Source organism: Mauremys mutica, chromosome 18 (genome assembly GCF_020497125.1).
Source record: "Mauremys mutica isolate MM-2020 ecotype Southern chromosome 18, ASM2049712v1, whole genome shotgun sequence".
Taxonomy (NCBI): domain Eukaryota; kingdom Metazoa; phylum Chordata; order Testudines; family Geoemydidae; genus Mauremys; species Mauremys mutica.
The window spans coordinates 10069936-10093897 of record NC_059089.1 but is presented as its reverse complement, the minus strand read 5'-3'; the positions used below and the strand labels follow the sequence as shown (position 1 = coordinate 10093897).

Genomic DNA, 23962 nt, shown 5'->3' with positions numbered 1-23962 from the left:
TGCCAGTATTTAGCCTTAGATGGAGTTTACCACCTGCTTTGGGCTGCATTCCCAAGCAACCTGACTCCAAGAAGACCCGGTCCCGGAATGCCAGGGGCCACCACTGGTCTCACACTATCCACAGGCTGTTCCTTGATCAGAAGGACTTAAGCACCCGAAAGCGGCACTAGGGAGTGGGTCATCTGTACACCACATTTCCCTCAGCCCATTGCAGGATGGGGATTCGGTGCTGGGCTCTTTCCTGTTCACTCACCATTACTGAGTGACAAGAGTTCGCCGGGGCTCGACCCTCTCCGGGGCGGTGGGGAGCCACACCGGCTCACTACACCCTGTTAGTTCTGGGAAATTAGTCTGGCCAGGGGGTCTCCCCTCGGTAGCCCTTGCTGTAGCCGGCCGAAATGCGGTTAGCCCGGCCCTAGGTCAGGGCGGGGCAGCAAACGCTGAGTCAGGGGGCTCAGGCCCTCAGGCAGGGCTGAGCAGTAACAACAGGCTCCAGCCTCCTCAGGCCAGGGGGAGGGGGAGATGCCACCCAGGAGTTGGGTGGCAGGGGGGACGCAGGCCCTCCCACTCCACTGCGTCCCAGCCCGGGGCCCTAGCAGCAGCAGAAGACCCGCTGCTTAGTCAGTGGGGATCCTGGCCACAACATACCGACATGGGCTCTGGTAGTGCTGCAGTCAGACTGGGATCGGCTGCCCCCGGGCTACTTCCACGCTCCCCCTCGGGCCCTAACTGGGTCCTGGTGTTGGCCTCTGGGGGATCCAGGAGCATGGGTTCGTCGGGGCAGGGGTTGGTCGGCAGGCTCGGCAACTCCTCGGGATAACGGGCACAGGGTAGGTCCGGTAACTCCTCCGGATAGCAGGTGCAGGCCCGGCCATTCTGGGCAACTGCCTCGAGCCATGGGAGCTTCCCAGTCGCGGGCTCCACTAGGGACATCTGCTCTCTCCAGCGGCTGGGCTCCTACTGAGCGCCGAGGCCCGGCCTTTATAGTTCCGGGTCGCCGCCTGACCCTCTGAGGGGTGGGCTCAGAGCTCCCTAGCTCCGCTCACTCTGGCCTCCAGATGGGCTCTTCCTCCTCCGGGGCAGTGGGGAGCCGCACCGCCTCACTACACACACCTCCCCCTCAAGTCTGGCTCCCACTCTTCGGGGCCAAGCTCTTCCATCCCTCCGAAGCAGGACAGGAAGTCTGCGTTCACATGCTCCTTGCCAGCCCTATGCTGGATGGTGAACGCATAGGGCTGTAAGGCCAGATACCATCGCAGTAATCGGTCATTGTTATTTTTCATTTTCATCAACCATCGGAGGGGGGCATGGTCCGTGACTAGCGTGAACGGAGCCCCAAGGAGATAGTAGGGTAGGGCGTCACAGGCCCACTTTATGGCCAGTGCTTCTTTCTCAACCATGGCGCAGTTCTTCTCCCAGGAAAATAATTTACGGCTGAGGTATAGAACCGGATGGTCCTCTCCATCAACTTCTTGGGACAGGACGGCCCCCAGCCCCACCTCTGAGGCATCCGTCTGCAAGATGAACCCCCGGCGGAAGTCCGGGCTGTATAGGACCGGCTCCTGGCAGAGACACGTCTGGAGTGTCTGGAAGGCATTTTCACAGTCTGGGGATCACCGCACCTGCCAAGGACTATTCTTCATCAACAGTCCTGTTAAGGGCACTGCGATGGAAGCAAACTGGGGGATGAACCGCCGATTGTTCCCGATGAGCCCCAGGAACTGTCGGACATGGCGTTTCGTGGTGGGCATTGGGCAGGCTGCCAAGGCTTGCACTTTCCCGACGAGGGGTTCACTCATCCTCCCCCAATAGTGTATCCTAGGTACGTGGTCTCCTGCCATCCGATGCGGCACTTTTTTGGGTTGGCTGTCAGTCCTGCCTGCCGCAGGGACCTCAGGACCGCTGCTACCTGTTCCAGGTGTTCTTCCCAGTGGCGGCTATAGACCATGACATCATCCAGATAAGCTGCCGCATAGTCTCGATGGGGCCGTAGTAGGCGATCCATTAGCTGCTGGAAAGTCGCCGGGGCCCCATGGAGGCCAAAAGGCATTCGCGTAAACTGGTAGAGTCCCGTCGGAGTGGCGAACGCCATCTTTTCCTTAGAGGGGTCATCGAGCGGGATCTGCCAGTACCCTTTACTGAGGTAGAGGGTGGTGATGAGCCGTGCCTCCCCAAGGCAGCCAAGCAGCTCGTCCACACGGGGCATAGGATAGGCGTCGAACCGTGAGATGGCATACACCCGCCGGAATTCTATACAAAACCGGCGGGTGCCGTCGGGCTTGGGTACCAAGACCACTGGGCTACGTCACTCACTCTGAGACGGCTCGATGACTCCTAAGGCCAGCATGGCCTGTACCTCTTCCTCCGCCTCTTGTCGCATCTGGTACGGCAGTGGCCTGGTCATTTCCCGGATTACTTTCCCTGGCTCGGTCTGGATAGAGTGATAGACCAGGGTCATGTATCCAGGTAGGGCCGTGAAGCTTCCTTGGAAAGCCTGCAGGAGACATTTGGCCTGCTTGCGCTGCTCTTCCATAAGAGTGTCGCCAAGCAGAGGAGCAGCGGGGTCCTCTGTCTGGGGCGCGCGGGGACCCAATTCAGGCTCTGGCGAGTAAGGGTTAATTAACAGGCCCTCCCGCTCCTGCCATGATTTCAGCAGCTTCACGTGGTATCGCTGGGTCTTCTTGCGCCGGTCGGGTTGGTGGATCTCGTAAGTGACGGGCCCAACCTCCCGAGCTACCTCGTAGGGTCCCTGCCAACGGGCCAGTAGCTTCAACTCGCTCGAGGGCAGGAGGAACAGGACCCGATCTCTGGGTTCAAAGTCACGCACCTGCAGCTCCTGGTTATAAGGTTGTTCCTGCCTGTCCTGGGCAGCCTTTAAGTTTCCACGAGCCAGGGCCCCAGCCTGAGCAAAGTACTCCTGCAGCTGGAAGACATACTTCAGGAGCCCCTGGGTTGGAGAGGGGGATTGCTCCCAAGTTTCCCGCATTAAGTCCAACAGGCCCCACGGACGGCGCCCATACAACAGCTCAATGGGGAAAACTTGGTTGATGACTGAGGTACCTCACGGATGGCTAGCAGCAGGGGAGGGAGCAACTGGTCCCACCGGCGTAACTCCTCCAGGGGAAACTTCCGCAGCATCTCCTTGAGGGTCCAGTTGAATCGTTCCACCAGCTCGTCCGTCTGTGGGTGGTAGACGGAGGCGCGTAATTGTTTAACCCCCAGGAGCTCGCAGACCTGCTGTAACAACCTGGAGGTGAAATTGGTGCCTTGATCTGTTAAGAGTTCTCAGGGCAGGCCCACCCTAGCAAAGACCTTCACCAGTTCTCCGGCGATGGTCTGGGCAGTGGTGCTCCGCAATGGAATGGGAAACGGGTGCCTCGGGGAAACGGGTGGCGTAGTCAACGATGACCAGGACATACTGGAACCCTGAAGCACTTTTGGGGAGTGGGCCCACCAGGTCCATGGCCACTCGTTCAAAAGGCGTCTCTATTATAGGCATGGGGACAAGGGGTGCCCTGGGCACTCGCGGGGGAGCGGCTAACTGGCACTCCAGGCAGGAGCTACAATAGTTCCTCACCTCCTGGTGAACGCCGGGCCAGAAGAACCATGTCAAAATCCGGGCGAGGGTCTTCTCATGGCCCAGATGCCCGGCAGCTGGGATGTCATGCGCCAGCTTCATCACAGTTCGCCGGTGACACCGCGGTACCAGCAGCTGTGTTTGGGGTTCCTTCGTGCAGGGGTCACGGTCGATCCGGTAAAGGCAGTCCCAGCATAGTTCGAAGTGGGGCCACTGGGTTGCGCGCTGGGGGTCAATGATGGTCCCATCAACTGCCACTAGCTGTTCATAGGCCCGGCTAAGGGTAGGGTTAGCTCTCTGGTCATGGCAAAAATCAGTATGGAGGAGGGGTTCGACTGCGGGTCCCAGCAGAAGATTATCAGTTTCTTTAGACCCTGCTTTGGTTCCTGGGGTCCCGCACTCCTCTTCCGGTAGGGCCTCCTGGCACTCCCCCTCCAGCTCCGGGTCGACTGGAGGACCTCCTCAAAGGCGGGCCAGTCCCGCCCCAGGATCACCCGGGTACGCCAGTCGAGGGGCTAAGCGAAAAACAATTCGTCGGGTGACACCAGCCACTGTTAACGGGACCAAAGCACTAGGGTAAGGCCGGACATCCCCATGGATGCATTGCAGGTGAATTGTTCCCAGGTGGGGGTCCGCCCGGGGTCCCAAAGCCTGGCGAATCAGTGTCTGGCCGCAGCCAGAGTCGATCAAAGCCTGGGTGGCATGCTCCCCAACCACTACCGGGACCGTGATTTTGGGAGCCTGTGGTAGCCGAGCCCTGGTGTCCCCTGCACAGACCTGCCTGAAGCTGCAGTCCATTTCCGTGCAGTCCCGCTGCAAGTGTCCTGATTTCCCACAACGGAAACAGGGTCCAAGTTCAGAGCGACCACCCCAGGAGGGGGCTCCCCTTGGACTCCTAGGGGGACTCCAGTGGACCCTCGTGACACTCGGCACGGGGGACACCGGTCCAGGCCAAGGGGAAGATTCCGTACATCTGAGCCGAGGTCCAGGGCAGGCCTCCTGCCCGCAGCCAAGGCTCCGTGGCCTGGTCGGGGCATCCCCTTTTCTTTCAGCATTAGGGCGTTTGGGTCTGGGGGTTTGAGTTGGAAAGGCGGGCCCCACGTGCATTTCGGCCGCGGGAAAGTCCTCCATCAGCGTGATGGCCGCAGCTAATGTCGCCGGCTGCTGGCGGAGCACCCAGGCCCATCCTCGGGACGGGAGGATGTGCACAAACTGTTCCAGGATGATTTGCTATGTAACCTCCTCTGCCGTCCTCGTCTCGGGCCATAGCCACTGCTTACATGCCTCCTTCAGGGCTTGGGCCACCAGCTGGGGTCTGGTACCCGTGGGGTACATCTGGCTCCGGAACCGCTGCTGAAAATTCTCTGGGCTGACATCTTAGGCATCCAGGATTGCGGCCTTTACCCGGCTGTAATCCCCTGCCTCTTCCATTCCCAGCCCCGGGATGCCGTCTGGGCAGTCCCTGTTAGGTATGGGGCCAAAAGGGTGGCCCATTGGTCCTGGGGCCACCCAGCAACCAGTGCCACCCGTTCGAACGTTACCAAGAATGTCTCGGGGGTCATCGTTGGGACCCATCTTGGTTAGTCGCACTGGGGCGGCCGGGCGTGGTGATGAAGCCCGTCCCCTGGCTGCGGGTCTACGGTGTGTGATAATGCTGTCACCAGCTGTTGCAGCTGGGCTCCGACCTGCTGAATGAGCTGCTTCTGCTGCTGGAGTTGGGCGGCCTGCTGCCACTCTGGACTCTCCATCAGCAGCTTAAACAGTCGCTCCATCTCCATGGTTCTCTGGGGGTGGCTCTCCCCCTCCGGCCCCTTCTCACAGGGGTCAAGGGATCAAATCCCCACTTCTGGTACCACGTATACAAGAGTTCACCGGGGCTCAACCCTCTCCGGGGCGGTGGGGAGCCACACCGGCTTACTACACCCCGTTAGTTCTGGGGAATTAGTTTGGCCAGGGGGTCTCCCTCGGTAGCCCTTGCTGTAGCTGGCCGAAATGCGGTTAGTCCAGCCCTAGGTCAGGGCGGGGCAGCCAACGCTGAGTCAGGGGGCTCAGGCCCTCAGGCAGGGCTGAGCAGTAACAACAGGATCCAGCCTCCTCAGGCCAGGGGGAGGGGGAGATGCCACCCAGGAGTTGGGTGGCAGGGGGGACGCAGGCCCTCTCACTCCACTGCGTCCCAGCCCGGGGCCCTAGCAGCAGCAGAAGACCCGCTGCTTAGTCAGTGGGGTTCCTGGCCGCAACACACCGACATGGGCTCTGGTAGTGCTGCAGCCAGACTGGGATCGGCTGCCCCTGGGCTACTTCCACATTCCCTCTGAGGCCCTATCTGGGTCCTGGTGTTGGTCCCTGGGGGATCCAGGAGCATGGGTTCGTCGGGGCAGGAGTTGGTCGGCAGGTCCGGCAACTCCTCCGGGTAACGGGCGCGGGGCAGGTCCGGCAACTCCTCTGGTAGCGGGCACAGGGCAGGTCCGGCAACTCCTCCTGATAGTGGGCGTGGGGCAGGTCCGGCAACTCCTCCAGATAGTGGGCGCGGGGCAGGTCCGGCAACTCCTCCAGATAGCGGGCGCGGGGCAGGTCCGGCAACTCCTCCGTATAGCGGGCGCAGGGCAGGTCCGGCAACTCCTCCGTATAGCGGGTGCAGGGCATGTCCGGCCAGTCTGGGCGACCGCTTCGGGCCATGGGAGCTTCCCAGTCGCGGGCTCCACTAGGGATGTCTGCTCTCTCTGGCGGCTGGGCTCCTGCTGAGCTTTGAGTTCTGGCCTTTATAGTTCCGGGTCGCTGCCTGACCTTCTGAGGGGCGGGCTCAGAGCTCCCTAGCTCCGCCTACTCCAGCCTCCGGATGGGCTCTTCCTCCTCTGGGGCGGTGGGGAGCCGCACCGCCTCACTACACTGAGGGAATCCTGATCAGTTTATTTTTCTCCACTGAGTAATATGCTTAAATTCAGCAGGTCGCCACGTCTAATCTGAGGTCACAGTCGGATAGGGATCCAGGGGCAGTTCTCATGTCTGATAATGTTCCACGGTTTGATGGAAACAAATTTAAATAATTGGCTCGAGAAAAAAATAATCAGAGATATGGTATTTGTTGCTTTGATTCTATGAGCTCCGTTCTGTACAGGCCCTGCCCTGCTTTGAGGCAGCGTGGAGCCCTGCCCTCGTGGGAGCTCCCCCTTCCCTCCCCAGGGGCCGCAGGGATATGCTGGCTGCTTCTGGGAGCAGTGTGTGGAGGGGGAAGCGCGCGGAGCCACCTAACCCCGCTTACCTCAGGAGGCTCCCGGTCAGCGGTGTGCAGCGGGGCTAAGGCAGGTTCCCTTCCTGCCATGAAGAATGGAGGTTTGTAGAAAAAACATGAAACTAGCCATTTGGCATCTCACTTTCATTGATAAAACTGAATCTTGAAAGTGCGTTTTGTCAGTTGGGACTGTCAAACCTATTTTAACAGGAAGATTCCTTTGGCCTGCTTCATTACTGACTTACTCATCGATAAGATCTTAGGTTTTGCTCCTTTCAAGATCATCTACAGCCGTGGTTCTCAACCAGGGGTCTGGCTGGGCCCCTGGGGGGCTGCGAGCTGGTTTTGGGGGTTCCGCCAACATGGCTGGTGTTAGACTCGCTAGGGCCCAGGGCAGAAGGCTGGAGCCTCACTGTGCAGGACTGCAGTCCGGGGCCCTGAGCTCCAGCCGCTGGAGCTGAAACTGAATCCTGAGCAACTTCGTTTTGTGGTGCCTCCCTTGGTGTGGGCCCCCGGGCAATTGCCTTGCTTCCTACCCCTTAATGTCAGCCATAGATTTTATATGGAGAAAAACAATTGTTGTGGTACAGGTGGGCCATGGAGTTTTCAAAGCATGCGGGCGGGGGCTCAGAAAGAAAAAGGTTGAGAACCCCTCATCTTCAGGGTCTTTGGGTTTTATTTGATTGTAAGATCATTTATGGGATCTCTCACTTTGTTGGTTTGTAGCTCATCTGGTCTTCTGGTGTGCTAGTTTCAAGCAAAGTTTCCCTGGACATAACAGCTACTACCACAGCAGCAACTTGTGTGGTATTGCACAAATGGTTTTCCTGACTTAAACCTTTCCACAATGACAGATTCATATGCCCTGAATTGAGATGCAGCTCTCACATTTCTACTTTAGACTCCAGGGATTGATCAGGCAGTTTACAAAATGAGAGTTTCTGCTTCTTAGGAGCTTTGGAGGCCGTTTGAAATAACAAAACATCACTTTTTCTTTTTGTTCTCTAAAATCAGACCCGTCTTTTTATTTATGGCTTTCATTTTCAGACCCCATCCAGAATGAGAATAACTAAGCCGGCAGCGTAGGCCTAAACGAAGTGTATTTTTGTGCCTCTTAATTTATCCTTGATTGTGGGGGGGAAATCCTAAAAAAAAAAAAAAAAAAAAAAAAAAGTTGATTTTCCGTGCAGAAGCTAGCAGAGCTAAGCAAAGCTGGAGTGGGGCTGGGGAGAGGCCGCAGCAGGCAGACACATGCCTCTCAGTGTCCCACTGCATGTGAAGGCTCTAGACACAACACATCCCACCAGCAGCTCCGCCGGCACTGGCGCATACCCAGGGGCTGCGACCCCCTGCAGGATGGGAAAGGAAACGTCTACTCGCAGCAGCCATCGCTGGGCATGCCCAGACGCTGTGGAGTTTTCAAAGGCCTTGCAGGGCAGGTGGCTCTGGGTCCCCTGGGAGCAGCGTCGATATGTAGGGGGCTCATGTGAGGCCAAGTGCCCCCCTCCCCCGCCTGGCCTGCCGAGTGATGGGGGAGAGGGGCCCTGTCCTCCTGCTGCGCCTGCCCACCCGGCATGCTTGGCACCTGTCCCTGGCAGCAGGGCCCAGGCAGGGGGGAACCCGCCGCTGCTGCTACCTGCCCAGCCAAGCTCTCTCAGGCAGCTGCTGTGCTGCAGGGAATAGCGACCTGGAGCGGCCGGCTTCAGCCGGCGTGAGAAGTGGTTCCATCCCGCTCTCCACCCGGCCTGGCTGCCAGGGAGAGTGACTGAACATGCCAGGGGGAGGCACAGTGGGAGGACAGAGCCTCCCATCCCCCATCCTCACCCCAGAGATAATATGGGGCGGGGAAAGCATGGCGGCTGGAACTCCTAGGACGAGCCATCCTGAGACCCACAGCCCACATTTGAGTTTGCCCAAGGAGGGGGGACTCCAAAAGGATGGCTCTGCCGTGCACTCTGGTGAATGGGACCGCACATGGCAGAGCCTTCATTTCCCTCCCCTCCCGCTGCCTCCTAGAAGCTCCGACTCCAACTCTGCTGGCAGCAGCAGCTGTGGTTTGCGGCTCTGATACCCGCGGCAGCAGGTCTGGCTTTGGGAAGAGCAGTGGTGATGGTTTTTGCAGCAGCAGTGCTGGTGCAGGGCATGGAACCAGGTGGGAGCAGAGCAGGAGGTGCAGAGGCAGCGATGGGAGGGGGTGAGTGAGGGAAGTGAGAACGTGGGACTTAGAATCATAAAATAGAATCATAGAATATCAGGGTTGGAAGGGACCTCAGGAGGTATCTAGTCCAACCCACTGCTCAAAGCAGGACCAATCCCCAACTAAATCATCCCAGCCAGGGCTCTGTCGAGCCTGACCTTAAAAACCTCTAAGGAAGGAGATTCCACCACCTCCCTAGGGAACCCATTCCAATGCTTCACCACCCTCCTAGTGAAAAAGCTTTTCCTAATATCCAACCTAAACCTCCCCCACTGCAACTTGAGACCATTGCTCCTTGTTCTGCCATCAGGTACCACTGAGAACAGTCTAGATCCATCCTCTTTGGAACTCCCTTTCAGGTAGTTGAAAGCAGCTATCAAATCCCCCCTCATACTTCCCTTCTGCAGATTAAACAATCCCAGTTCCCTCAGCCCCTCCTCATAAGTCATGTGCTCCAGCCCCCTAATCATTTTTGTTACCCTCCACTGGACTCTTTCCAATTTTTCCACGTCCTTCTTGTAGTGTGGGGCCCAAAACTGGACACAGTACGCCAGATGAGGCCTCACCAATGTCAAATAGAAGGGAATGATCATGTCCCTTGAGCTGCTGGCAATGCCCCTACTTATACAGCCCAAAATGCCGTTAGCCTTCTTGGCAACAAGGGCACACTGTTGACTCATATCCAGCTTCTCATCCACTGTAACCCCTAGGTCCTTTTCTGCAGAACTGCTGCCTAGCCACTCGGTCTCTAGTCTGTAGCTATGTTTGGGATTCTTCCATCCTAAGTGCAGGACTCTGCAGTTGTCCTTGTTGAACCTCATCAGGTTTCTTTTGGCCCAGCCCTCTAATTTGTCTAGGTCCCTCTGTATCCTATCCCTACCCTCCAGCGTATCTACCACTCCTCCCAGTTTAGTGTAATCTGCAAACTTGCTGAGGGTGCAGTCCACGCCGTCCTCCAGATCGTTAATGAAAATATTGAACAAAACCGGCCAAAGGACCAACCCTTGGGGCACTCCACCTGAAACCGGCTACCAACTAAACATGGAGCCATCGATCACTACCCCTTGAGCCCGACGATGTAGCCAGCTTTCTATCCATCCTATAGTCCATTCATCCAGCCCATACTTCTTGAACTTGCTGGCAAGAATACTGTGGGAGACCGTATCAAAAGCTTTGCTAAAGTCAAGGAATAACACATCTACTGCTTTCCCCTCATCCACAGAGCCAGTTATCTCCTCATAGAAGGCAATTAGGTTAGTCAGGCATCACTTGCCCTTGGTGAATCCATGCTGACTGTTCCTGATCACTTCCTTCTCCTCTAAGTGCTTCAGAATTGATGGGCAGAGTGCACTGAGGCCCATCTTTTTGTTCCTCTGCCCCAGCACAGGGAGAGGGAGATGGGGGAGTGGGTGGGACTTGCTGGTTGTTAAATCTTCCACTGGGACTCATACCAGCACAAAGAGGGGAGATTGTGGCCTGTTCTGCCTCACAAGGCACAAGCAGGCATGGGCTGAGCGATGGGACTTTCTAGTGCAGGTTTAGCCTGAGATCGTCTCAGTGCTCTTCTGTTTGCACCATCACCCTATTTAGACATGCCCCTTCTGCAGCCACAGCACTGCTGGCAGAGGGAGCACCCCTCTCTTGTACTCCCCAGGGGAGCCAGACCAATAATGTGCCCGCTGCCCAGGGTGCACTCTGCCCACAGTGTTCACAACGCAGGGCCAGGCACATTTGGGCTTTAATGCTATTGAACTGGCTTGTGTGTACAAACAAATCTGAGACATGAACTCATTGAGCAGCCTTTGCTTTATTGACAGAGGGGAAGGTTCTCCAGAGGCAGAGGCAGCATCTGAGGGTAGTGAGTCACTAACACCACAGGAAGAATTGCATGGCAGCGGTAGGAGCTGTCTGTGGTGCTTCTGGGAATGGAATCAAGCGAATCAAGTGGTTTGAACTGCAAACCACTTTAAAATTCAATCTTTTCCCCACAAAACTATTCTTATGGTTTTTTTTACCAGCTCTAGTCCTTGTGCCCTGCGCTGGATAAGTGTGTACGATGATGTCTGCCCCCTGGTGGCGGGTGGATAAAGAAAAGATCTTTATTGTCATCTGCAGATTAATGTTCATTATGACAGGCCTATAATTGCTTTATAAGAGCTAAGTATAATTATTACAATTGCCTCCCTGATTAGCTACACGGGCCTCATTTTCATCTCTGCCCTCTTGTAGGAATACGAGTACCCTTTGCCTGTCTGCCAGTTCACCCCATCAGCATAGCTTTCATGGGCTCCTTTCAGATATAATCCGTTCAGGTTGGCCGAATGACATCCTCGGTACCACCAGGCCCCTTTATAGGCTACAGCACAGTTAATCTCAGATATGTCATTGTCCTGGTCGTGGGTTGAAAACATCATGCCGTTGTGGTTAGTTAAGGAATCCCCTGTGGAAACAATTGGGTTTATTTATTACATGTTTTTACAGACACAAGGTGGGTGAGATAATCTCTTACTGTTTATTTTTTACATTTTTACAGTTCAGTTCTCACAGCCTGGTGGTTCTGGAGTGGGGTTTCTAAATTTCTCCCTTTCCCAGGCAGCAGAAATCTCCCTGGGGTCCGGAGAGAGACTGCAGTTCTTTTTCCAGAGAGGGACATTTTTCATCAGGCCATATTCTGACTGTATCTCTACACAAGATCACATAGGAAACTCTTCAGCCTGTCATGACTTATGTCAAAGACCAAAGTCAAAAAGGTGCTAATCAGGGAACTTCTATTCGCTGATGATGCTTCCCTCAGACCCCACAATGAAGATCTATTAAGAACTCATGGACAGCCTTTAAAGTACCTGTCAGGCATTTGCTCTCACCATCAGCATCAATAAAATGGTTGTATTAGGACAGGAGGGTTCAGAAGATCCTTCAATCACCTTAAATGCCAACCAGCTAGATGTCGTCCAAAAAGTTCAGCTATTTAGGTTCTACAGTGACCACAAACCTCTCACTGGATGAAAAACGAAATGTTTCCATTGGAAAGTCTGCCACCTCCTTCAGCAGACTAACTAAAAGAGCATGGAACAACTCACAGCTGACCATCAAGACCAAAATGCTAATGTATCAAACCTGCTTCCTCAGCACTCTCATGTATGGTGGGGAAACATGGACAACTTATGCTCATCAGGAGAAAAGGTTAAACAGTTTCCACTTAGGCTGTTTACGCTGCATACTCAACACCAAATGGGAAGATAAAGTCACCAATGCAAAGGTTCTTCGAAGGGCAAATTTACCAAGTATGACAAGCAAAGATGACTGCACTGGCTGGGCCATATGAGTAGGTTGGAAGATGGACGCATACCCAAGGACATGCTATAAGGGGAGCTATCAGAGGGAACAAGAACAACAGGACGTCCCAAGCTTCGCTATAAAGACAAGCAAACAAGATATGAAAGAATTGGAGTTAATCCTGACCTATGAGGAATCTTAGCAAGTGATTGTAACAATTGGCACCACTGTTTCCATCAGGGTTTCAAAGTCCATGACAGAAGCTGGCTCCTACAGCTTGAAGAGAAAAGAGCCCATAGGAAGCAAGCAGCTCCCAACCAAGATAGATACATTTGCAAAAACTACCAAAGATCATGCAAATCTTGTATTGGACTATTCAGTGACATGAGACATTGCAAACCATCTATATCATAGGCTGCAAGTCCCACCATCTCTTGTAGATGAAAGGATGCCAAAAAATGATAGTCTCATCTCAGTTACACCACTATAAATCCAGAGTAACTCATTGCCGACAATGTGCTCAGTCCTTGGGCATCCTGAAATCAGTTTCCACCATTGTGATGGTGTAACGTGAGCCCAATGTGCTCCTAACCTAATAGCTTAGCCTGGAGCCTGCTGTAGATTCAGGATCATAGAATCACAGAAATGTCTCTCTGGAAGGGACCTTGAGCAGTCATCAAGTGCAACCCTCTAGGCTGAGGCAGCACCAAGTAAATCTAGAGCATCCCTGCCAGGTGTTTGCTTAACCTGTTCTTTAAAGCTTCCATTGATGCAGATTTCACAACCTCTGTTAGAAGTCTGTTCCAGAGCTTAACAACCCTTATACTTAGAAATGTAATTCTAATATCTAACCTAGATCTCCTTATCACAGATTAAGCTGGTCACTTCTTGTCCTACCTTCAATGAACATTGATCATAATTGTCTTGGGTCCTGCTAGTGAAGGCACGGGACTGGACTCAATGACCTTTCAAGGTCCCTTCCAGTTCTATGAGATAGGTATATCTCTTTATAACAGTCCTTAACATATTTGAAGACTGTTACCAGATTCCCCCTACCCCCACCCACCAGTTTTTTTTAACTTTTCCTCATAGGTCAGGTTTTCTAAAGCTTTTATCATTTTTCTTGCTCTCTTCAGAACTGTCTTCAGGTTTGTCCACATCATTCCTAAAGTGTGGTGCCCAGAATTGGACACTGTTCTCTCTGTGAGGCCTCACCTCTGCTGAGTAGACCAGGACAAGTATCTACTGTTCCTTACATGCCACAGTCTTGTAAACACACCCAGAATGATATTAGCTTTTTGTGAAACTACATCACATTGTTGACTCATATTCAATTTGCGATCCACTCTAAACCCCAATTCTTTTTCAGCAGTACTACCACCAAGCCAGTTATTCCCCATTCTGAAGTTGTGCATTTGATTAGTCTTTCTTAAGTGAATCACTTGCATTTGTCTTTGCTGGATTTCATCTTGCTGAATTCAGATCAGTTCTCCAATTTGCCAAGGTCATTTTGCATTTTAATCCTGTCCTCCAAAGTGCTTACAAACCCTCCCAGCTTCGTGCCATCTGCAGATTTATAAGCATATGCTCCACTCAATTATCCAACTCGTTAATGAAAATATTGACTACTACCAGACTCAGGACTGACCCCTGCAGAACTCCATTAGATACACACTCCCAGCTTACCATTGATAACTACTCTTTGAGCACAGTCTTTCAACCAATTGTGTACCCACCTTATAGTAATTGCACCCAAACTGCATTTCCCTAGTTTGCTTATTGAGAATGCCATGTGGGATTTTTGTCAAAAGTCTTACTAAAATCAAAATATATCATGTCTACTGCTTTCCCCTTATCCACTAAGCCAATAACCCTGTCAAAGAAGGAAATTAGGCAGGGTTGACATGATTTGTTCATGAGAACTCCATGGTGGATATTGCTAATTAAGCCTACTGTCCTCTAGGTGTTTACAACTTCATTGTTTAATAATTTGAGTGAGTATTTTTCCAGGTATCAAAGTTAGGCTGACTGGCTTAAAGTTCCCCAGGTCCTGTTTGTTTCTCTTTTTAAAGCTAGGTACTATGTTTGCCCTTCTCCAGTGCTCTGGGACCTCACCCATCCTCCAGGAGTTCTCCAGATAATTATTAATGGTTCTGAGATTGTTTCAGCTAGCTATTTTATTCCCTTAGGATGAGTTTTGCCAGGCCCTCCCAACTTGAATATATCTAACTTATCTAAATATTGTTTAACTTTTCCCCCCATTATTTGGGCTTGTTGTTAATAGTGTGTTGAGTATGTCATCACCAGTAACCTTTTGAGTGAAGATTGAAACACACTAGTCATGAAACACCCAAGCCTTCTTGATGTCATCAGTTACTAGCTCTCCATTCCTGTTAAGTAAGGAACTACACTTGCTTTCATCTTTCTCTTACTGCTAATATGTGTAAAGAACCCCTTCCTATGGATTTTTCTGTTCCTTCTTAGGTGTAACTTATTTTGTGCCTTAATCTTTTTGATTTTGTCTCTACATGGATATGCTACTCTTTTGTACTTCTCCTTAACAGTTTGTCCATGCTTCCACTCCTTCCTTTCCTTAGAATAAAGAAATCTGTGATTTCATGATCACTTTCACCCAAATTGTCTTCTGCCTTCAGATTCGCTCCCAATTCCTCCTTGTTGATCAGAATTAAGTCTAAAATGGCTGGTCCCCCTGGTTACTTCCTCAACAACATGGTGTCCCCATTACATTCCAAGGGCTTATCAGAAGTTTTTTGTTTTTCTTTATTACTTTTCCAACAAACATCTGGGTAGTTAAAGTCCCTCATTACTATAGTACACCTGTATCAAGAGATCACGTCTATTTATTATGCTTTTTTTCTTTCCTCAGAGACTGTCAGTTGGTCTGCCTCTCGCCTCCTCCTGGAGCAGAGAACAAGTGTATTTACCCTGGGTGTATAATTCAACACCTCCTCCCATTTACCTTGCCTGTCCCTCCTAAACAAGCTGTACCCCACTATACCAATAGTCCAGTAATGAGACTCATCCCACCAAGTTTCGGTGATGCCACTTAAGTAGCAAATTTACTATTGTACTAATCCTTCCAGCTCTTCCTGTTTATTCCCCATCTGCCTTGCATTTATGTATCGGTATCTGAGATATGCCTCTACTGGTTACTCTCTTCTTCCTCCTCTGACCCTACATGTCCCCGCCCCCCAAAAATCTGGCCCTCTGTTAAGGTGGCCCTTTTTTATGCTTAGCTGTTGGCTTTTGTCCCCTGCCCCTTTTAAACCTAGATAAAAGCCCTTCTCCCTAGTTGCCTTGGGGGTCTGCCTAAGCAATCCTGCGGTGATGTGTAGAAGACTCTGCATGGCACAAACTATTTCTGTCTCTGGTATGCGGGGATCTGGATGCATAGTTTGCATGAAATGGGGCATATGTAACCACTCAATGACTTGTACCAATCCTGATGTGCCTATGTAGTTTAATTCAGCTATTTCTATGGGGCATTAAGATCTAACTTAGGAAAGCAACCGGCAGTAGCTGTGCCTACCTCGGCTCATTATTCTGCTTTCAGACCTCCTCTAGGCAGGATATCCATATTATACTATATGTTTTGTTGTCACTAAACCTTGTGTTTTTCCTTTAATAGTTCAGCAGGAGAATAACTGGTGTTTCCTGACACATCACTTCCACAGATTACATTGCCTTTTGCTTCTGCCATAGAATACTCTGCATCACTTTTGCTTTCCATTTTTCCATCTGCCACAAAGGGAAAAGGATGAGCTGAGAATCTACCTGCAGTGCCATTAACAAAGGGTCCAGTGAACAGTGTGTAATTCGAAGTCTCTCCTGCAACTCTGAATGACGAGAAGGAAGCAAATTCATAGTTGTTGTCAAAATCTCTGAGATCGATGCGAAGCTCCTGGGGACCTATAGAAAACAATTTGAAAGCAAAATGTTCAGCACCTTCCATTAGTTTTTATTACTATTATTGATTGTTTTTATTGCAGAAGCCCCTGAAGACTCTAAACACGAATCAGGCTCTATTATGCTGGGACCATTATGATCATCTAGTTTAAATTTCCTGCATTACACACATCATAGAATCTCACCCACTGATTCTCGCATCAAACCAATATCTTCATATCGACCTTTATCAATTCAATTTCTGCCCACCAACCTAACCTCCCTATTAAAAACCTGCTCCGTGTTATGCTTTGCTAAGGTAGTTCAGAATCTATGACCTCATCCACGCTGTAACATCCCTTATTGCTGTACTGTGGGCGAACCACCAAAAGACCAAATGCTGCTCCATGAATCATGACTGGAGCCAGCCCAGCTACCACAGCATTCTTGGTTTCAATAGCTTTGTGTGGCAGGACTGGGCTGTAAGGAACAGGAAGGGGTGTCTGGAGCGGACGGGTTACCTCTACCGATAATACAACTTTATACCCTGTATACATGGCTAAAATGTGGGAACAAACCCTGGTGGAGAAGGTTGCTGTAAGGAAAAGAATGCATCAGTGATGTCTTTACCAAGGGATGATAACAGGTGGATATTGTCGTTCCCCAGCCAGAATTCTGACAGCTGGCTGCCAAAACCCCTTTTGTATGAATTCCAGTCACGGTAAAAATCCACAGAACCATCCACCCGTCTCTGGAACACCTGCAGGGAAACAGGAGGTTCTTAGCTGGGAAATCCCACATTGGTTTCCATCCTACGTTGAACAGGAGGCCAGAAACTCTGAGACTGTAAATCACTGGATGAGATTTAATGGGGTCAGATCTATTTCAGCCTCAGGTGACTGTCACGGATGGAGGCTTGTCCCACAGGATCATATTGAATCTTGGCAGCAACTGCACTAGATTAAAGGATCACATGGTCTGAAATCTATAGCACTGGTCTGGCAATCAGGAGACATGGGTTCTATACCGAGTTCTGCCATTTGGGCAAGTCACATCACCTCTGCTTTCTGTCTGGCCGTTTCTCTGCCTTGTCTTTGGAGACTGAGCTGTAAGGGACAGGGGCTGTCTCTCAGTGTGTGTGTTCAGCACTCAGCACAATGGGACCCTGATCTTCATCACATTCTCTAGGCACGACTGGGATATAAATAAGCAGAATAATAAATTGGAAGGTTTGTGAGGTACATACAGGGTTCAAACCCCTCATCTCAGCTCCCTAGAACGCTCTCTCCTCTCAACTGTTTGTTGTTCATGAAAAAATATCCAATGAGTTTCATTATGCTCAGTTCTTACAATCCATCCTCCACCATCTGTCTCCATGTCACACAGCACGGTCATGGCATTACAGTCATGGGGGTAGATGGTGTACCAGCCGCTCATGATGTTCCCTCTGGCTAGCAGTTCCTTGCAGTTCTTTGCTCCTGGTTGAAAGAGAAATTGAAATATGTAAATTGGTTGTATAACTCTCCTTGTACAGGGATTCACAGGCTGCTTTCTGTTGCACTGAGGGTCAGATCAATTGCAGATTTAGGTAACTGGAAAACAATCTTTGAGCCACCATCTCCTCTCCTCCCCACCGTAGTGTTTGGGAATTGGGTAGTATCCCTTTCAATAGTTTGTGGTCCCTTTGTGTTCTATCTTTGGAAACCTACCACGACATCAGCGTATGTACCCATCTAGGCTTGGCATGCTCTCTGTAGTTAGCAAACCAAATTATTTAAACTCCAATGTGCCAGTGTGGTTGTATGAAGTTTGTTTTCAAGAGGAAAAGACACAACCACCTGCCCAACCCTCTGAGTTCTGTGTGAGACCAGCTCAACCTGTTTGCAAGTGAACCCATCAGCTGAGGGAGAAAGATTCACTGGCCAATTGCTAACAGCAAACACCTTCATTTTAAAAGATCCAAGTCTCTTTGCGGATAGTTTGAGAACAGCAAATATGGTAAATCACAGATGTATTTTTTTGCAATTTGTCTATCTCTAGTGGGTTTTCATGTTTGGGTCTCTGGATGGAATGAGATGACATTTAGTGGTTATAAGAAACACTCACCTTTCTTACACCGTATGTCTTCCAGGTCTTCCTCCACTGGTCATGAAAAGAAACACAATAGAAAGTGAAATGGAACCAGAAAATGTTTTACTGTCTTTTAAACTATGTAATTGGCCAACAGTAGCAGCTGGGATAGCAAAGTATTAGTTATCTTGAAAATGCTCTAGACAGGCTTTTAATTGTGAAAACCAAATGCTAATGGATTCACACACATCTACAGCGAGACAGCTCTCATTATGTAGCCAACACTATTTTGTAACCTTCTCATGAGGCTCCTACTTGCACGGCTAAGAATTGGTCCTTAATAGACTAAATTAATTGCTGGTCAATAACTAGAAGCAATGCCCACCGAGTCAGGGGAGCTGCATATGCTTACACTAGTTGTGAATATGACTCAATATTTAAAAAAAAAATTCCAAATGACAATGGCAGAATATCAGTTAAATAAAGTACTGGTAGAAAAGGGGTCATTCCTCTAACGGGACATATAAATAGGATCCATTTCTTGTGGTTCATACTCCCCACTCCCAGTATGTATGAAATATAAGGAGGGATAGGAGAAAGAAGCCTTCTCTAGGATACACATCCAGATCTACAGATTTCACTTACATTTCTACTATTCTCTCTCATACCAAAAGTCATCTGGCTAGCGTTGTTCCAGACATTACAACACATGGATGGGCACCTGTGTTTGTAGGTGGGGCTATTTCTCTTTTTGTAGAGTCCAAAACTTACAGGAGGATTGATATAGATATTGTGGACATGGGGTGGACATGGTAACTATTCAAGTTTTCTAAGCCACTTAATTGTTAGTGCTGCAAAATAAAACTGAAAGGACGTGCTCAGTACAAAGGCGAGTGCAGAGGGTCTCACCAGCTGTTCCAGGGGCTCCCGTAGCTCCCAGGGCTCCTTTATCTCCTAAAAAAAGAACTCAGAATAAAATCCTTGTTTTGCCTGTAGCTCAGCTACATAATTCAACATCTCACTACAACAATCGCTTGGGTTTAATTGTGTGGAGGGGCTAGTTCAAGGTCTATGCACCACCTAAACTCTGCACAATCTGTTAAAGTTGGCGTTTTGTGGGACTTAAGTGATGTATGTTGCCAGCTCTCATGATTTTGTCATGACTCTCATGATAATTATTCTTTTCCTTAAAGCCCAAGCTCCTGGGGTCAAGTGCATATGACATAATTACAGCCATCAGCCTCAAAAAAAAGGTAAGCTTCTAACCCTCAAAGCTACGGCAAAAGCCTCAAAATGTGACCCCAGTGCACCCTAAATACTCAAAAAGGCAAATAAAAAGAACACCACATCCAGGGCCGACTCCAGACCCCAGCGTGCCAAGCGCGCGCTTGGGGCGGCATTTTGCCGGCAGGGCGGCAGGCGGCTCTGGCAGACCTTCCGCAGTCATGCCTGCGGGAGGTCCACCGGAGCCGCGGGACCAGCGGACCTCCCGCAGGCATGCCTGCAAGAGGTCCCCCGGAGCCGCGGGACCGGTGACCGGCAGCACGCCCCCAGTGGCATGCCACCGTGCTTGGGGCGGCTGGATTCCTAGAGCCGCCCCTGACCACATCTATTATTTTTACATAATCTCATGATTCTAAAACCAGTCTCCTGATTTTTGATGAACCTGACTGAAATTTTTCAGAGATTTGGGGCTGGTAGTACTGCATTTATCTCATCTTGTCTTTTGCATTGGCTGACATGAAATAGGCTTCGGCTACGTCTCCACTGCAGTTGAGATCTATTTCCTGTCGCTGCATAGGACTCGTGGCATATCAGACATTATAATTAGAGCTGGGTGAAATTTTTCAGGCTAATATTTTATTCACAAGTTTGAAATGCTCCAACTCCTCATTTCAGAACAACGTTTTGTTTTGTCATTTGTCTATTAAACAAAAACAAAAAGGGGACACTTCTTGTTTAACCGGAACCAATTTCATTTCAGCTTTTTTGTTTGGCAAGAATCTGGAAGGAAAAATTGTACAATGAAACAGGGCGAGAGCCTGGATAGTTGCTCCTAGTTTCTCTATCGCCATGAATAGAACCAAAAAGGGCTCTGCAGTGAGAAGAATCATCTGAGGTCTCTCACCTTTCACTCCAGGGGCGCCAGCAGGACCTCTTTCTCCTGATTGAACAAAAAATAAGATAGTAAAGACTGATCACAGATACCGAGATCTTGACAGTGGATCAGAACTGAAGTTCTTTTGCAATAATAAATCCTTTATTGTCAAATATAGAGTGAAGGGAAGCTATGGTGGTTTTTCGAGCCCAGATATTAGAGGAATTGGTGTTTTATAACTAGCTCTAATTGATATTTGATTAAAAACTTATTTACTGTTCTTAGGTCACCTGTAGGAAAACACAGTTCTCTGCCCTTTGTTACTTTACCTTTTGAGCCAGTTAGTCCCGCCTTTCCAGGGATCCCCCGAGATCCCCGTTGTCCTGCAAACACAGAAAACTGACTGAATAGTTTCCAAGGTAGCACAAATATTGAGTACATAATCTCCACCCACCACCCCAACCTGGAATTACAATAACCCATCTGTGTCGAAATTCACATAATGTCTCCGCATCTGGCTTGCTGAGTCCCTGATCTCACATCAGGATCCCCTAGCATGGACTCTTGCATGGAGGCCCATTGAAGTCAAAGGGACAAGCACATCTTGCGGCCAGGTGAGAACAGATCAATGAAATGTGCCTCAGATAATCTCTGGGAGGTAAAGGACCATTATAGCTGACAACCCAAAGGGAATGGACAATATTTCAGAGCTTGCTTATTCTGCATCTCCAATCCCTTGCCACAGGATACGGGAGATGCCATGTGAGTTTCCTCATATCAGGGTTGAGGAGAATCTCCAAAGTAATTCCCATTTACCTCAGTACCCAGCCATCCCTGGTTCCCATTCAGTGCCTGAGAACGTACCTCGCGTTCCTGGATTTCCTGAATCTCCTCTGGGTCCTGTGGCACCTGGAATTCCAGGGCAGCCTTGGAGAATGGAGAGTTTATCGGTACTGTTGAAACCCTCTAAGCTCACGTCTGGGGAAAGAAATGAACCCATAATCAATGATTGTTAGGTTCTCAGGATCTGAAACATTCTGCAGAAATCCAGAGGGAGAACCCCAGCAAATGAAAGCCTAGATAGTTCCTTGGTTTTCTTTTCTCTATTAGTGACAAATCCAACATTTTCTTCAGTTTTAAGCATTTCAGAGACAATGCCCTAATATGAAAAGTTGGGGGTTATTACTATTAGTCTTTGTTTTAAGTTATTGTGAAAACAAAAGTTAAAAAGAAATGATTAAATATTTGTATTTAAAAGAAATCATTGCAAAGTTCATTTTGATGTACACATCCCTCTGCAATGTTTGCAACCCAATCCTTGCAGCTTGTGTCAGTTCATGAGAATCTTTTAACGAAATTAACTACACAGAAAAAAAAGTGGAATGAAACGCAGAGGAAGAACAAATAGCTGCCATTCAGTGAAGAAATTGTGCAAAAGTAAAATAATTTTAAAAACAGTTGCTCTTAGAAGCTCAGGAAATACATTTTAAAGAACTAAATATGTTTTTAACCTAACAGTCCCCTCTCTATATTATACACATTGTGAGATTTAAAATTATTTATAGGGACATCACTGGAGAAAAATAGGGACATGCCTGTTAACTCCACTGAGCTCTATTGATGTGGAAATTTTTGAGGGAAACAGAATGTGGGTGGACATGGTTAATACTCCCAGTGACATAGGAACTCTACCTCCAAATATGGAACATTTGGGCATAAACTGTACATAGCAAATGATTTTCAAAATGATCATGAATGTAAGGAGATGAAACGAGACAGCAATACTGCTCTGAAATAATATATTAATTTATGCATAAGATGGCAAAGCCTGTATTCAATCCTTATTTAGCAAACGACACATTTCCTTCAAAGAGACCATTTGCCTGAATGATGTCTGCACAAATTTGACTAAATCTTGCATAAGGATTTCCAGGATTTCATGATGAACTTCAAATGCTGCTGGATTCTCAGTGTGAATGTGTTGACATGGAAAGAGTTGTGTAGTGGATTTGTGGTGATAGATACACAACAGTTGCGATTTTACAAATAATCATCTTAATTTGGTCAACGTGAATTTTAAAAAGCAGAGGGATCTGAAATCATAGGCTCACTCTGAGCTTTGTAGATTGAGATTTAATTTTCCAGAATTTAGGTCATCTGCCTGTGTGGGTTGGTCAGTCGCCAGATTGGAAATGCTTTGGCCCCAATATGCAGAGGAGATGGGAGCTTTAGACAGAGAGATTCCAGCAGCAACGTAGAGAGGTTAGAAGACAGTAAATGAACATGAGGGAGAGGAGATCAAGTCAATTTTTGAAGATTCTCCATAAAGACAAGAGACAACAATTTCAGAACATTTTTTGCAAAAACTGTGTCCTTTTTTTGAACACCTCTAATCTGTGATTGGCACTTCTGCAATATCGAGTAATTTCTACAAAGGAATTTTGTACAGAGAAGCTGTTCTTTTTATTATTTAAAAAGCACCATAAGCAGGCAAAGCACTTTATAGACATGTAGGACAAGAAACATTCCTGAACAGTTCCCAGTTCCCCAGGGTCCAGGTTGGCAAGAACCACACTATGAAACGCAGTTGGGAACAGGATTGTCTTTCACTCACCTGGGCAGGTTTCCTGAGCCTGACAAACCACTGCTGCTAGACAGAGTAAAGAGAGGAGGGTTTTCTGGGCAGCTCTCCCCATGGCTAGTGCTGGGCTCTGCAATGGCAGCTCCACTTGTCTTCTCCCCACCTCCTCCTCTACTTTAGTATTTCAGTCCCTGTAAGCCTTTTATATGCAATAACGAAGAGCCTACAGCAAATAAAGCTCTCTGCCTCCGGCATCTCAGCGCCTCCTTCCCACTCTCCACATTCCAGCAGTTTCCGCTGAGATGTTTATGCTGCAGCGGGCACAACTGTAGCTGATAAAATGGCCTGATAGGACATGTTCAGTACTGGACTGGCAGCCGTTGCTTCCCCGCACAGCAAACACGGTATCGTGCAATGACGATTATTGAGTGGAGCCAGTCTGAGCCTTTGCTCGCAAAGTTAAGTCATGTGAATGTGTCTTCTGAAATATTAAAATACGGTGCCAAATAATGAGCCCAAGCTGACTTTCTCCTTCCCTTCAAAGCCCCGTGTTGGCTTCAGTGGGAACCTTTGGGTGAACAAGGAGAGCAGGATTGGCAGTTACTAGCCAACTGCTCTGTTATTATTATTTGTATGACAGTAGCTACAAGAGACCTCACGTCAGATTGGACCCCTCTCTGCAAACCCATAGTAGGAGACAGTAATAGAGGGATAGGTTCCAAGACCAGAAGTGACCATTGTGATCATCTTGTTTCACCTCCTCTATAACACAGGCCACAGCACTTCCGAAAAATAATTCCTAGGGCAGAGCATTTAGAAAAACATCCAATCTAGATTTTAAAATGGTCAGTGATGGAGAATCCACCACAACCTTGGGAAATGGCTCCAGTGGTTAATCACACTCACCGTTAAATATTTACAACTTCATTTCCAGTCTCAATGTGTCCAGCTTCAACTTCCAGCCATCTCTTTCCCAAACACCTTACAAACTAAATAGCCAAGACAAGTGAAGGGTGGGAGAAAAGAAT

At 49.3% G+C, this 23962-nt stretch overlaps 1 protein-coding gene across 1 annotated transcript; it reads right to left on the bottom strand.

Annotated features, from left to right (window-relative positions):
- Positions 1 to 11073: 11073 nt before the first annotated feature.
- Positions 11074 to 21481, bottom strand: LOC123352495 (ficolin-1-like). The gene is made up of 9 exons (XM_044992696.1): positions 21218 to 21481; positions 20683 to 20736; positions 20384 to 20419; positions 19165 to 19209; positions 18292 to 18327; positions 17536 to 17663; positions 16816 to 16945; positions 16075 to 16209; positions 11074 to 11443 (listed from the first exon to the last, which is right to left on the bottom strand). Exons 1-9 carry the CDS (start codon positions 21351 to 21353, stop codon positions 11196 to 11198), a joined length of 948 nt encoding a protein of 315 aa, XP_044848631.1. The 5' UTR covers positions 21354 to 21481; the 3' UTR covers positions 11074 to 11195.
- Positions 21482 to 23962: the final 2481 nt, after the last annotated feature.

Coding starts and splice junctions, on each gene's coding strand:
- LOC123352495 (XM_044992696.1), bottom strand. CDS start 21,353: ATGGGTTCATTTCTTTCCCCAGACGTGAGCTTAGAGGGTTTCAACAGT. Junction 16,946..17,535: donor CAGATGGTGGAGGATGGATT/GTAAGAACTGAG, acceptor GTTTCCCTGCAG/GTGTTCCAGAGACGGGTGGA. Junction 16,210..16,815: donor CCACCTGTTATCATCCCTTG/GTAAAGACATCA, acceptor TGTTTTCTATAG/GTCCCCAGGAGCTTCGCATC.